General features: G+C 36.4%; 1 protein-coding gene across 1 annotated transcript; it reads left to right on the top strand.

Annotated features, from left to right (window-relative positions):
* The first annotated feature begins 673 nt into the window (after positions 1 to 673).
* On the top strand, positions 674 to 9,137 carry LOC131911258 (prolactin-2C5-like). Its single transcript, XM_059263239.1, has 5 exons — positions 674 to 704; positions 4,117 to 4,292; positions 6,728 to 6,835; positions 7,914 to 8,093; positions 8,952 to 9,137. Exons 1-5 carry the CDS (start codon positions 674 to 676, stop codon positions 9,135 to 9,137), a joined length of 681 nt encoding a protein of 226 aa, XP_059119222.1.
* Positions 9,138 to 16,334: the final 7,197 nt, after the last annotated feature.

Here is a 16,334-nt window from a genome sequence, read left to right as displayed (position 1 = left end):
ATATAAGAGACTAAGTAATGCAATGCCACATGTTCTGGTTTCTTTACATATATAAATCTTACTGAAACAGCTAGAAGATCTCAGTGATGGATGGATTTTATAGTATCATGTGGTACTACGCTGGCTAATGCTGCGAAGTGTCACTAAGGAACCTGCTAAGTCCAAGAAGGCCATTACCAACCCAAGCCAGATATATAGATTCACCTAAGAGTGGCAAAACTATTATGAGAACAAACAAGTATGTTTGGATTTGATTTAAGTATATTTCCATTGGTTTTGCTTATGTTTATAATTTATAAGAACCAGAAGAACTATTAGAGAGACCGTGTATGTAATAAGAAATTTGCATCACTCTTCATGGATCAGAAATGGCTCTGGTGATTTACAACATAACTTGAACCATAGTCATGATCTAAAAATGAGGTAAATAATGCCTATGCCTATATACCTTGTTTAATCATTGTTGTAATGAGGCTATTAGCTAATGATGGGTGAGAGTAATGGTATCCTCAACTTGGATTCCAGACATTGCTTCTTCCTGCCCCCTAGCAGTGTGTGGCCTTGGGGATGATGTGCTGCACTATATAGGAGGCGGAAAGTTAACTGGAGACCGGACTTTGGTTGAAACGGCTTTCCTGAATCAGCGGCCAAGCTGTGGTGGGACTCCACAGAGATGCGGCGGTCTTTGAATCAACCACGTTCCTGTAAGTAGCTCTTCTCCAAACTTCTTCCAGGTGACCTTAATCACTGCACTATTGTACAAAGCTGGTTTGAACAGTTTACTTTTTATGGTGTTATTTTCCCTGTGTATGAAGTGAATTGACGTTGTTAATATCTGACCCAGAGAAGTAAAACAGATAAAATTAAGAAGTACTTTCTAATCATTTCTCTAGATAGCAGTTATCCGGCAACTCTTAGACCAGTGGTCTCTGGAGGGGAGCCTTCCTTCCCAGAATATATACAGTAATATTAGAGACATTTTTCATTGTCATAGTTGAACTAATAGAAAAGAGGCATGTTATTGGTGTCTAGTGGTAGGAAGTTGTATGTCTACATAACTCTGAATGACAAATACATTTTGAGAACATGGAAGAATTATCAATTTCACAAAGTCAAAATTTCAGAATTTGAGACTTTCAACTGTAATGAAACCACAAGAGCGTATAGGCAGAATTTATAACAATTACAGAAGGAAAAAGTAACATACACTAATTCCTGTGTCTCTGCTATGAGTTACTTGACTGGATGTATTCATATTTTATCCTGGAGACAAATAAATGAGGATAACAAATATGCATTTATGCCGCATTAAAAATTTCATTCAAGGAAAACACTTTTTCAGCATGCATAAACCTGCACAAGTTTATACAAGACCAAATACCAGAACAGAAATGGGGATTGGACATACAATCCTTTACCCCTGAAGCTATTGGCAATTGTCGGGAGGGAAAAAGATATTTTTTAATGTGTAGCCCCTCATAATTTAATCAGGCTCTAGTAGAAGACTGTACATCAAAGAATATTTGGGTAGCACCAATCGGTCTTAAATGTTTTTTGTTGTTGTTGTTTTTTTTTTCTTTTTTTAAAATAATATGTAGCCCAGACTGGCCTCGAACTCGTGATCCTCATGCCTCCGCCTTCTTCAGCAAATTCTACCGGTGTGCGCCACCACAACCGGCTGTTGTTGTTTTTCTAACAACACAAAATTGTGTGAATGAGAAAGTTGCGTGGTATGTGGTTCTGGGAAGAGTCAGGGAATGTGAAGTGAACATCAAACATATAAAAATTCTTGAAGATCAGATAATGAGGTACAATTGCTTGTATTTCCTCTTTTTTACAAGGGAGATGGATTGCCAACAAGAATAAATTGGATTTTATGAAGTGGCTAAACAAAATTATTAGCTCCTGTCAGATTTTTTTAAATCCTATAGATGATGGATTTATTCTCTCTCTCTCTCTCTCTCTCTCTCTCTCTCTCTCTCTCTCTCTCTCTCTCTCTCTCTCTCTTCTGTGTGTGTGTAATATTTTTGCTTTTCCTTTAAAAGGTGCCTAGTTATCTTGCATACTACAGAATATTTTCATACTTTTATTTATTTTGAGTATTAGAGTTTAGATTTTTTCCACTAATAAAATTTACCAATTCCCTAATTTCCAGTTGCACATATCCATTTATCAAAGATTTTTTTATCAGAAGTTTTTTTCAGACTAATGTCACTAAAAGTAATAGAATTTTCTTTATAATAAAGACATGTTGATTCATCATATTGAAACTGCTAAATTTTAATATGTCCAGTCCCGTGCAGATTTCACAGCTGCTGGTCTAAATGAGTTCAGTTGTCTCTGTAGGTTTCCCCATCATGAATATGACCCTGCCGTTGCTCATATAATCCCTCTTCCCTCTCCTCAACTGGACTCCCAGAGCTCGGCCTGACGTATGGCTCTAGATCCCTGCATCTGCTTCCATCAGTTACTTGATGAAGGCTCTATGATGACAGTTAGGGTATTCATCAATCTGATTACCAGGGTAGGCCAGTTCAGGCACCCTCTCCACTATTGCTAGGAGTCTAAACTGGGGTTATCCTTGTGGATTCCTGGCAATTTCCTTAAGCCTTCTGCAAACAGGATACAGTTGTGTAGCTTGGTCTGTTTGAGGGGCCCCTGGAATGTGATCAGGATCTATACCTGGTGCATGAGCTGTCTTTCTGAGGCCCATTACCTATGGTGGGATGCTTTGCTCAGCCTTGATGCAGCGGGGGTGGGGGGGTGGGGGGGGTGCGGTGTGCTTGGTCCTGCCTCAACTCAATGTAGCAGGCTTTGCTGACTCCCCATGGGAGCCCTTACCCTTTTGGAGGAGGAGATCAAGGGTGTGTTAGGGAGGGAAAGCTGGGGTGGGGGAGCGGGAGGAGGGATGGGAGGGGGATCCGTGGTTGATATGTAGAATGAGTGGAAATTTTTCCTAAGTAAAAAAAAAAATATTCATATGCCCATAGTTCAAACCCAGGCAGTGGGACCGGGACCTGTCTTTAGCGCATGAGCTGGATGTTTGGAACCTGGGGCCTATATAGGGACACTTTGCTCAGCCTGGGAGGAGGGAATTGGACCTGCCTGGACTGAATTCACCAGATTGAGCTGAAACCCAGGGGAGATGGAAGGCCCTGGAGGAGATGAGGGGTGGGCTTGGGTGGAGGGCAGGGGAAGGGGGAGGAGGGAGGACAGGGGAATCTGTGGCTGATATGTAAAATTAAATCAAATTATAAAATTTTAAAAAAAAGTAAGTTGATGATGACACCAACCTTGGTCATTATTAAAAATGTTAAAACTGTGTGTTATACAAAGTAGGGAAATATTGACAAAGGATGAAATATTACATTTTGGTGCAGAATTATTTATTTCAGAATGTGGTATAACTCTGCATTGTCAGTATCAGTAAACAATTGTATGTTTGTTCCCATCTAGCTTGAAAATAAAGCTAATCCATAGAGCTGCCTTGTTACACTGGTGTTCCATACCAATATTAGACAAATTTAGGGCCTGGCTCAGGAGTTAAGAGCCATTGCTGCTGTCGAACAAGACTAGTGTTTGGTTCTCAACATCCCATGGCTGCTCACAACTATATGTAACTCTAATTCTCAGAGATCTGATGCCTTTGTCCAGCATGTATGGACACATACGTATGTATAAGCAAAACATTGCTATACATAAAATAAAATAAATGCATTTTTAAATGCTACCAAATTCATGACTTATCTCTTATTGCAGAAAGTCATCTGCAATTCTCTAGACATTAAAGGGTCTGAAGAGAAATGGTCTAAACAGAAGGTCTTGAACACCTTGCCTTGACTTAAATTAAGCTTCAAATGTTTTTAGAATGCAGAATACTCTTGGGTGTAATTTCAAAAAGTGTAAAAAGGACATTCATGATTTGAAACAGCAATCTGAGAAAATATGATTACTTAGATTAGTTTTCCTATTAGAAACTGTCTATTCCTCCTACAGTGTTAAAAACAGTTTCTTCGTAGAAGACCACTTTGACCATAAAAGGCTTCCATTGACAAGATGACTTTTAATAACCTGGTGGGAATATATCTCAGAGTGGCCCCTCTTCTTCTTTAACAGGGACACTGCTCCTACTACTGGTGTCCAACCTGCTCCTGTGGGAGGATGTGGCATCGGTACCCATGTGTGCAATGAGGAATGGTCGTTGCTTTGTGTCATTGAAGGACATGTTTGATCTGGCAGGCAGTTTGTCTCATGAAATCAGTCAAGAAATTTCAGGAATGCTCACTGAATTTGTAAGTAACCCGCTGACTTCTGACTTCTTAACAAATCAAGCCTCCATCACAATGATTGTGATACAGCATAGTCTAAAGCGAAACACACCATGATCTAAATCTCAAGCAGGCATTCCTTCCTAAAGGATAAGAATACAGCAGCTACTGAACTGTGAAGCCAATAAGAGGGCAGTTGCACAAAATGTAGACTATTAACTGAAACACTATTATTTTAATGTTTATCTATTTAACTTTTGTTTTAATTCACTATTATGACATAAAGATGTGCAAAACATAACAAAGGAAATGGTGTTTCTCTTTTCCTTTATCTAATGGGCTATTTGTCACTCCTTTATTATTTACTTGTTTGATTGTTTTACCTTTTAATGAAAATAGGTAATTTTTCTCACATAATGCACACTAATTACAGTTTCCTCTCCCTCTCTTCCTCTTAGACCCTCCCCACGTCCTCCACTTGGGATTCACTCCCTTTGTGTCTCTTATTAGAAAAGAAGAGGTTCCTTAAGGACAGTAATAAAATTTAAAAAAAAAATAAAACAAAACACACATCAGAATTGGACTAAACAAACAAAATGAAAGAAAAGAGCTCAAGAGAGGGCACAAGAAACAAAGACCTACTTGTTCATTAACTCAGGAATCCCATAAAAACATGAAAATGGAAGCAAAAATATATTCATAAAGGACCTGATGCAAACCTGTGCAGGCCCTGTGTACCCTGCCTCAGTCTCTGTGAGTTCGTATGTGTGTAAATTGTGTTGATTTAAATGGCCTTGGTTTCTTGGTGTCTTCCTTCCTCTTTGGCTCTTAGATTCTTTCTATCTCCTCTTCTTCAGGGTTCCCTGGCCTTTGAGTAAAGGGATTTGATGGGAATATCCCATTTAGGGCTGAGTGATCCAAGGTCTCTTACTCTCTGCATAGTGTCTGGCTGTGGGTTTCTGTATTTGTTCTTCTACAGGAGGAAGCTTCTCTGATGATGGCTGAATGAGACACTGATCTATGAGTATAGAATGTCATTAGGAGTCATTTTATTTTTACATTTTCTTTGGGGTTTTTGTTTGTTTTTGTTTTTAGAAAGCAGCATTTAGTTTTACTTTAGGTCCCTGGACTATCCAATATCAGGTTCTTGGTCACCCAGGCAGTGTCGGGTATGGGATTGACTTCTTGTGGAGTGGGCCTTAAGTCAAATCAGGTATTGGTTGGTTACTTCCACAAGTTTTGTACTGCTGTTGCTATAGGATATCTTGTAGGCAGGATGCCATTGTGGATCAAAGAGTTTGAGGCTGAGCTGGTCTTTATGTTTCTCTTTTGATAGTATGCAGAGTACCTTCCTGTTCCAAAGATATTAGCACACAGGGGTGAAGGTCTGTGAAGTCACCAGCTCAACTTCTCCATGTTCAGTGGATTCTATAGGTGTTGTCTTCAGCGCAACAGGGCCTTGCCATCAGTTTGTGGAGAGCAAATTATAGTCTTGGCAAAAATATAGCCTGGGTTGTTTGGTGGTTTCTAACCCCTTTGTCCTACAACTCAATTAGATGTAACCCAATACTGGTACTAGAACCTTCATTTGGTGACAAGAAGTGGCTAGATGAGGCTCTGTTCCCCACCCCATTATTTGGAGTTTTCATTTAGATCACCTTCATATATGTATATATTTTAGGAAGGTTATACTGTATAGGTTTTCATGCTACTCTCAAATGGCCTTTAATTTTAGCTGTCTCTTCCCATATTCCCTTCCTCTCCCCTTCTCCCCTTCCCCTCCCTACTTGATCCTACCATTCCAACCCCTCCCCTTCCACTGGACACTACAGACTTGTAATAAAGGAAACTGTGTTTCCGAGACCTGTAAGAATTAAATAGACTTAAAGACACTGGGACAAAGTAAGGGAGTGCAAGAAAATTAATAATTGCACTTCATATTCCTAAATGCTATGAACTAATTTTGATGAATTAAAAAATATTTGATTTACTAACAAGGAGGTCTGGCATATGTAGGGCAATTGGTTAGGTCTTCATGATGAGCCCCCTAATTGGATATACAATACCAAATAATCATCCCTGCAATAATATATGCACAAGTAACACTAAACAGACTCATTGAGTTGAATTTGTGTGTCAGTGTGTGTGTGAGAGAGAGAGAGAGTATGTGTAGATGTAACAATGATGATAATAATCATCAATAAAATTATGCCAAGAATTAAGAGAGAATAAGAGTGGGATGATAGGAAGAGTTAAAGAGAGAGAGGACATGGAAGGGGTTGGAGAGAAGAAAAGGAAGTGGAAAACATGTAATTGTATTTTAATTAAAATAGTTCTCAAAGCTTGTTTATTTAATATATTAGTTTAAATTTTTAGTACTTACTTTAAATGCATTAATTTTCTGTTCATTTATTCCTTTCATAATTTCCACTTTCAACTGAATATTCCACCAATTTCAGAAAAATCACTATGCTGAAGTCCATAGGCTCAAAGACACAGCCCTCACCAGCTGCCACACTTCTTCCCTCTCCATTCCAGAAAACAAGGAACAAGCCATGAACACAAATGTGAGTCCTCACTCCACGTATTTTTCAACAGAACTTTTAAAACAGTACACTGGATTTATCATACTATAAGTTATTAAAAAGTGTTGTAATAGGCATGCTAATCATATCTCCAGGAAAATGGAGACAGAATACTCAAGAAAAGGAAAAATACACTGTACAATTGATGAATTATGGATAAAATCTGCCAAGTAATATTTTCATATATGTATAAATTGTACATGTAGGGGACCCCTTTCCACTAACCACCAATGAGATTCTTCATATTATTCTGTTGGAGATTTTAAACTGTCACTGACATTCAAGGATAAAAACGTATTGATTCAGGCATAGACAATGCCAATATAGTTAGTTGTATTTATCATATGTTAGTAATGGACCCTGTGTTTGCAGCTCTTTGTATTACAAACTATTCATCATTTCTTCTTGGCCTCTAAGTATCTTCTGTTTCAATTTCTGTTTCTTATCCTGTGCTGATTCCTAATTATCCTCACCTGTGTCATGCCTAAACTTAAAAAAAGGAGTACAATATATACTGTGCAATGTTCAGCAATGTACAGCCATCCCACTGTGTTATTACAAGTCTATACTCATGGCTCCTCTAACTCATTATTTTTATTGTCTCTCACTTCTGACTTCCAACATAAATCATCACAATATGATTTAGATTAAATATTATCATACAGCCTTATACATCTCCACAACTAGAATGTGTCCTTTGTGTTCTGCTTAATGACAAAAGCATTCTGTATCTTTATAACTACTATTAAAATCATACTGAATTAATGAAGGAAAGTGACAAAAATCAAAGTGAAGAAAGAGATCATAGAGAGTCATCTCTTCTCCAAACACTTCATGAAGCACTCTATTGGCATTTCTGAGTGTAATTTACTCTAAAATTCTAGATCACAATGCTATTTTACACTTCTACAGTTGGTGTCATCTACAAAAGATTGTTTTAAATACATATTTGAATGGCCAAGGGGAAGTTTCCTCTTAGTCTTTTGAAGATAAATTGTCTGTATCTAACTCTATTTTATTTTGATTATTCTAATGTAATTATTCAAATGCGGTTACTTAGTATGAAGTCTTACTGAAATCGGCAGACATCCTTTTGGGTGCCTGGAAAAATCCTCTGCAACACCTAGAGAAAGAAATAGCCACCTTGAAAGATGTGCCTGCTGGTGTCATCTCCAAAGCCAAACTCATCAAGGAAAAGGACTCTGGACTGCTGGAGGGGATTAAAAGCCTTATCAACATGGTGAGTCATCCCCTTATGCTTCTCTTTACTTTTCTTATCATAAATGAGGTGACAAGGGCAAGGATAACTGAGTTTTGAAGCATTTTGATTTGCAAAAAATAAAAATAATAAAATTTAAAAATTAAAATAAAAACAAATATTTTGCCATACAAACATCTAAAAGGCACACTATTAAGTGGATGCTGGTAATTCCAACCTTCTGTGGTGAATTTTATTCAGAATCTTCCATACTATGGCTCTCAGAAAAAAAAATACGTGTTCCATATTTTAAGTTAGACAGTAGCATTTTTGGTTCACAAGACAGACACTTAAGTACTTGAGCAGGTATTCTGAGTATCACCGCCCCTGGACTGTTCGCATCTTAAACCATCAAGTATAAAAATTGTTGCATTTTAGTTTAATGAAAAACACATTATACAAAGAATTGGTTTGGCTGAAAATAAGATATATTATGTGAGAAAGCATCTATTTTTCAACAAAAATAAAAAAGGACAGTATTTCAATACCAGGGCCTATTAAGAAATAAAGGACAAGTCAGGGACTGTTGAGGATGTGGACTGTTCCTTAAATGACATAATGGACATTTATTCTTTCATTGTCCTTTCCTCAAATCCATGTTTAAAATCAAGTAATTTATTGATTGTCCATCCCTAAACTTCCGTAAGAATATTATTGATCAGACAAAAATATGCAAGCACCAAATCTTTGCATTTACCTTGTCCAACATTGATGAAAATCCATACATTTAGCTGATTTTGACAATTCTAACTTTTTACAAATCTTCATTCAGCACTTAGATGGGATATGCACCAAAAATACTTAAACATAATTAATAGTTGACTATGCTTTGGTGATCAGATTCACATTGGAGAAACTGAGAACTACCCTACCTGGTCTGGACTGGCATCCTTGCAGTCAGACGATGAAGAGGCTCGCATTTTGGCTTTTTATAATTTGATCAGCTGCCTAGACCATGACTCTAAGAAGGTTGACATTTGTCTCAACATCGTGAAGTGCAAAGTTTCCCAACCAGACAACTGCTAAGCCTTCTTCCATCTGATCTGCTCCTGAAATATAAAGCATCATTTAAACTTTTTATCTTCTGAATTTTATTGTTGTTGTCTCACTTAAAAATAAAAAGTGGGCCGGGCTGTGGTGGCGCACGCCTTTAGTCCCAGCACTTGGGAGGCAGAGGCAGGCGGATCTCTGTGAGTTCGAGGCCAGCCTGGGCTACCAAGTGAGTTCCAGGAAAGGCGCAAAACTACACAGAGAAACCCTGTCTCGGAAAACCAAAAAAAAAAAAAAAAAAAAAAAAAAAGTGGCAGTTTTCCTTGCACCAGGTTTCTACCTGACCGCCAAATACCACCCATATCAAGACATCTTTTTCAATACTCTCCCTCTCCATCCACCCTCTAGCCTGATCCCTCATATTACCATCTCCACCTGCCCCACTAATCTACAAGGATAACCACAGCTAAGACTCCTAACAATAGTGCATAGGTAGCTTTAACTGGCCTTCTCCTATAATCAGATTGGTGACTACCCCAATTGTCATCATAGAGCCTTCATTCAGTGACAAATGGAAACAGATGCAGAGATACACAGCCAAGCACTGGGCCAGGCTTGGGGAATCCTGTTGAAGAGAGGGAAGAAGGATTATAAGAGCCATGGGGTCAAGGTCATCACAAGGGAACCCATAGAAACAACTATTCTGGGCTCATAGGAGCTCACAGAATCTGAACCAACAGCTAGAAAGCCTGCATGGGACCAGCCTAGGACCTCTACATATATGTAACAGTTGTGTGGCTTGGTCTACTATAGCGAGAAATCCAAGGGAGTCTGCTTAAAGAGTATTAGGGAGTTTATTAAGATATAAATTGGGGAGAACAACTCATTAAATAAGATAGGACAAAATTGCCACAGAGTCCTGGAAGGCTAATGGCCAATCCCACGCTGCTTCTGCTGCCTGAGTCAGTCCACACCATCCACACCCAGGGAGAGAAGAGAGTGAGGCACACATACCCCTCAGGTCTTAAGCTATCCTGGAGGCCACACTCTGGGGGCTGGTACCTCAAGGTCATAGGTGAAACTTGTACCACTACAGTCTACTTGTGGGACTCTGAACAGTGGGATCAGGCCATGTCATAACACTTTGGCTGGCCTTTGAAAACCTGTTCCTCATGCTGGGTTGCCTTGTCCAGCCTTAATACAAAGGGAGGAGCTTAGTCCTACTTCAAGTTGATATGTCATGTTTTGTTGACACCCATGGGAAACCTGTTCCTTTCAAGAAAGAAACAGAGGAGGAGTAGATTGGGGGAGGGGATGGGAGGTGAATGGAGAGAATGGGAGGAGAGGAGGAATGGGAAAATGTGGTTGAAATGTAAAATAAGAATAAATAAATTTAATAAAAAATAAAAGGTGGCTCCATTAGTGTAAAAGTCTCAATAGTGAATTGGTCAAATTTTCTATTAATGATTTAATGTAACATTAAATATAATGTAACATCTATCCATACTATAACATGCTTCAATCAAACATTTTGCAAGTAATGGAAGCCAGACATGCAACCAACATATTTCAAACTAATTTAATAATTGGGAAATTCTATTATTTGTCACATTGTTAGAGTCAAGAAGTGGTGTTTTTAGAAATCTTCCTGGTGAGCCTATAAAACTTGGACTATTTGGAATCATTCACAAAAGCCAGACCCCTGACCACACAACTTGCAGAGGTCTGAAAGACAATATAATTATGATGGATGTACACCATTCCAAGTACTGCAAATTTTTCAAAAATCTTAAAATGTCTCAGAACACAACTGTTAAGTAGTTCATGATTTCTTTAAAAGTTTCCTCAAACATGATCCTCTGAATTCGTATCTCGTACTCAGCAGAATCTTTCACACATACCACATGCTCTTCACCTTGAGTAGACCAAGACTTCTTTGTACAGTCCTTAAATTCTTCTCATATTCACATTATTTAGTTTCCCCCTCTTGTCCTCTGTTGGGTGAAATCACAAGGTATGTAATGAAATATAAAGAGTTCCCATGATGTTGTTAGCCCTTCTTTTTTCTAGATTCCTATTCTTTGCCTTTTAGAGCATTAGATATAGAACTAGAAGACACAAAAATTGTAAACTCATTGACTTACGATTTTAATGATTTATTGCTGGTCACAGCTATTTTCTACCACTTAAAAACATTCCTCAGACACATACACAGGTAACATACCAAATAAGTTAATATAAAAATTAGTTATGTGTTTTTTATCCTCAATGGAATTTTCTAAAACTATAAACAAGAAAGAACATGTACTATTTGCAGGAAAATGGAGTTGAAGACAATCATATTAAGTTATTTAAACACACCAATTAAAACAAATGTTAACATATTTTCTCTAACTTAGGAGCCTAAAATTTCATAAAGATACATAAAATCATATATTTGCTCATAACCATGTCATATGAAAGGAGATATTATATTCCCTACTGAAACAAAGTGAGCTAATATGACAGGAAGGGAGAGAAAACATATCATACTGTGTATTGGGCTGAATGTACCCAAAGTAACTTATTTACTTGTATTAAAATAGCTTTATATAATCCAGTATAATATACACAAAACATAAATTTAAAAGTACTGATCTTAAAGACGTCATAGCTGTAAAACATTGGATAACCTTTGTGGGTTCAGATGCAACCACATCTCCTGGCTGTCATTTGATACACCTCAGTCCCTTGTTTATGCTGTTAATACAGGTTATATTCTCAAATCTAATGATTCATAGTTCAAAACCACAAAGAAGAGATAACATGGAGCCTTAGTCTTTCTTGGTCTAAGTTGCCTTACTCATTAAAATATTTTCTATTTCCTTCTATTCATCTGTATCTCTCATGATTTTGTTTTCCTTTACAGTTGAGTATAGCTGGATTGCTGATAAGTGTCCAATTTTCATTACACAGTCATCAGTTGCTTCCATTTCCTGGCTATTGTGAAATGTACATCAATGAATATAACTAAGCAAGTATCTCTGTAGAGAATACTAAGTCAGTTGTTGGATGTAAATGATGTTTTCCTGGTGACTTAGTGACTGCACAGGAATCTACTGATATTTTAATTATCGTCTGCAACCCCATGACCCTGCAGTCAATGCCCCACCAGCCACTCAGGCCTCGGCCTGGAAGGCCTTCTGCTCTGTGGCCCCAGCTCTGCTACAGCTGTGATATGTATGTTTAAACTAAGTCTCTATCATTTTATTTACCTACAAAGAACCGGAAATTAAACATGGGAGTAAAAACCTATAAGATCAGAGACTCCAAGAAGCAACCAGCTGACCTTGTTTTTCAGCCAGAGATACAGCAAGAGAAATGACTCGTCTCCAAACCAAAAGGAAGTGCCAAACTCAAGTCCCCACCCTTTCCTTCCTGTTCACCTTCTCTATCCAAATTGTTGGCTTCTCTATGGCTAATTTGGGTCAGCTAGTCTCTAGTGCTGCCCCCTGATTCAAAGTAAACTTTATTGACAATCTGGAGTGCCACAGTGTGATCAAAATATCCCACAACATGTAAAGGAGTCATATAGGTGGGTCATTTGGTAGATTATCTGAACTTACTTCCATAATGATTTCAGCAGTTTGCAATCCTACCATTCGCTGAATCCTAACCAGCATTCCTTCTCAGTTATCTTGTTTATCTTAGTCACTCTGACTAGGGTAAGATGAAGTCTGAAAGTAGTTTTAATTTACATTTATTTGATGGCTAATGAGAATGAGTAATGCTTTTTAGATATTTGTCGGCATTTTTGTTTCTTCTTTTGAGAACTCTGTTCAGATCCATAGCCCATTTTTTGACTGAGTTTTTTTCCCTCTTGATTCTTTTGCATCAGTTCTTTGTATATTATGGATATTAATCCTCTATCTGATGTATAGTTGAAAAGGATTATCTTCCAAAATGTGAGCTTTTTCACTTGATGTTTTATGTACCTGCAAAATCACTCAGTTTTATGTGGTACCATTTGTCAACTGTTAGCCTTAATTCTGGTGTAAAAAGACTTCTTTTTATAGTTTTTTGGTGCACCTACATCTTGTAAGTTACTGCTTTTCTATTCTAGCAGCTTCAACATTTTAGATTTCACAGTGATGTCATTGATACATTTGTGGGTAGATTTTATACAAGGCAATAAGTATGAGTCTAATTTAATCCTTTTACATGTAAATGTCCAGTTAATCTACTTATGCCTCTACCTTTGTTAAAGATGCTATATTTCCTCCAGTGTGTATTTTTGCCATCTTTGTCAAATATCATATGGCCCTAATTATGTATGACTAGATGTACATCTTCTATCCTGTTTCATTGATCTGCATACCTGCTCTCATGCCAGGATCATGCTTCTATGGTATGCTGAAGAGGAGTGAGGGAGAGTGGACATACCAGTCTTTTTTTTTTAATTTTTTTTTTATTTTGTTACTATTTCAATCTGCTTCTACGTTATGAAGTTGTTGATCACTTCTTTGTTGAAATTTGGTGGTGGTTCAGATGTGTTTAGAAATCTGTACATTTATTTTAGTTTTTCTAACTGATCAGTAATAGGTTTTTAAATATTTTGTTATAATATTACAAATATATTTGGTGTTTGTTGTGATGCTTCTTTGCTCACCTATGGTATTTATTAATTTGAGTCTCCTCTCTCATTTCTTTGGTTATTCTGACAAAGGGTCTGTCAGTCTTGTCTGTTTTTTTTAATGATATGGTTCTAAGTTTAATTGATTTTTTGAGCGTTTGTTGTTCCTTTTTCATTAATATCAGCCCTGGATTATAATAAAAACATTTTAAAACTCGTACCTGTACAGGTACAAGAAGAACACACAATATCAAATAAACAGAATGAGAAAACATACTTTCCTATGACATATTATAAACACTAATATGTAGAACAAAAACTGTGTTAAAAGCTTGGGAAGAAAAATGAAAAGACATGTATAAAGAAAAATCCATCAGAATGACTAATTTCTCAGTGGAAATGTTAAAAGCCATAAGCTCCTAGAGTAATGTGTTCTAAATTTGAAAAGAATAATTAGATCAAGCAAAATCATTTTACCTATCAAAACTACTTTCCATAGTTGAAGGAGAAATAAAAAATACCTTGACATAAACAATCTAAAATAAAATAATTAATGTCCACTGGGTTAGTCCATAAAAAGATACCAGAAATACTACTTTAAACTGAAAAAACAACTATAATTTCAGAAATCCAATAGGAATGTAAACATAAACAGAAAGAAGCATTACAATGACTGCTGTCAATACACTCCTTACAAGAATCACTTTTAGTATTACTTGCCTCAATTTTCCAATCAAAAGACAAGATTAGTTTAATAATAATAATAATAATAATAATAATAAAGCATTTTTTGTTTCCTAAACAAAACTCAGCTTAAAGCATTGACACTAGCTTACAGTGAAAAGATGGCAAAAGGACTCAAGCAATTCATAACTGGAAACAAGTGGACATCAATATTCTAATATCTGTCAAAAAAGACTGAAAACCACAATTAATCAATCAGAAAATAAAAAGTAGAATACTTCATTCAATTCAAGAGACCAATTAATCAAGAAGATGCTACAATCCTAAATATGTATGCACCAAACTCTGGAGTGCCCAGTTTGATGTAAAGCATACTACTATACTTCAAGACACAGATTAAACCCAATCCAATAATAATAGGTTACTTTAAAACCTCACTTTCACTAATATGTCATCTGTTCAGAAAATATCAGAATTAAATAACATCATGCATCAAATAGAGCAAGTATATCTATACAACACTCCTCTCAAAGACCAAAGAATAATTCTAGTCAAGAGCCTATGTAAGTTTCTATAAAATAGAACACATTGGGACACAAAACAAACATCAGCAAATTTAAAAAATTAAAATAACTGTGTGTATTTTATCTGACCACAATTCAATAAAGCTTCAAATTAATGGCATAATAATCTCTAGAAATTACATGATCTCAGCAAGACTAAACAACACAACATGGAATGATGAATAGATAAGTGAAGAAGTTTTTAAAGTGCATCATAACAAATAAAAGTGAAAGCACAGCACAACACAATTTTAGACACTAAGAAGTTGTAAGAGGATGATTTTAAAATTCTAACCACCCATATTTTAAAAAATCAAAAAGAGCAAAAATAAACAACCTAATGATGCAACTTAAGATTTTGGAAAAAAAAATATCCTTTCAATAGGAAGAAATAACAGTGTATTCTTATGTAGTAAAAATTAATCACATACTCCATAAACGGACCTTTTGAATTTCTTATGTATTCAATGCTAGCCATATAATATGTGGTTTCATGAAATATGACCTCAGTCAACTTATAGTTTTTTTTTTTACTTTCATGGAAATAATCAATACTGTTATATGCTATAAATGATCCATTTCTTCAAATGAAACTCAACTATGGAATTCCAAAGAAGAAGAGGAGGAGGAGGAAGAGGAAGAAGAAGAACAAGAAGAGGAGGAGGAGGAAGAGGAAAAAGAAGAACAAGAAGAGGAGGAGGAGGAAGAGGAAGAAGAAGAACAAGAAGAGGAGGAGGAGGAAGAGGAAAAAGAAGAACAAGAAGAGGAGGAGGAGGAAGAGGAAGAAGAAGAAAAAGAGGAGGAGGAGCAAGAAGAAGAAAAAGAAAAGGAACAGGTGGAAGAAGAAAGAACACAAATATACAAATTCTTGTTAGAAATAAAGTTGTTGACATATCCTCCAATATTCTTTTACCTAGTTATTGCTTATGCTATACAACATAGTAGCTCTATTCAATCTAGTCTGAACACTCCAGAATTCAATTAAATGTCTCCATTATGCAGAGAAATTTTTGCCATTAATATTTAATAATTAAATTGAAGTAGTCAATTCAATTATGGAAAAATATATTTCATAAAATTGAGTAATTATTTGCCAAATTTTCCCCTCAGTAAGCACATTCCCAACACAGTGAATAAAGTATGAGAGACATTTAAGTGATGAGAAGAATATAGTTTGACTTTTTAATAGCAAGTACTTTAAAGATAAAGTATGTTTGGAGTTCAGTGTACACTCTTGCCTTAAGGACTCAAAAGAGTAAAGGGAGACAGAGAGAGCTAAGAGTTTGCATGAATTCAAGAGATTAAAGGGACTGTAGATACATTTGGAGAAGTCTATTCTATTCATTTCTGATGGACTGCTATTACTATTTACAG

Source organism: Peromyscus eremicus, chromosome 5 (genome assembly GCF_949786415.1).
Source record: "Peromyscus eremicus chromosome 5, PerEre_H2_v1, whole genome shotgun sequence".
NCBI lineage: Eukaryota > Metazoa > Chordata > Mammalia > Rodentia > Cricetidae > Peromyscus > Peromyscus eremicus.
This window is presented reverse-complemented; position numbering and strand designations above follow the sequence as displayed.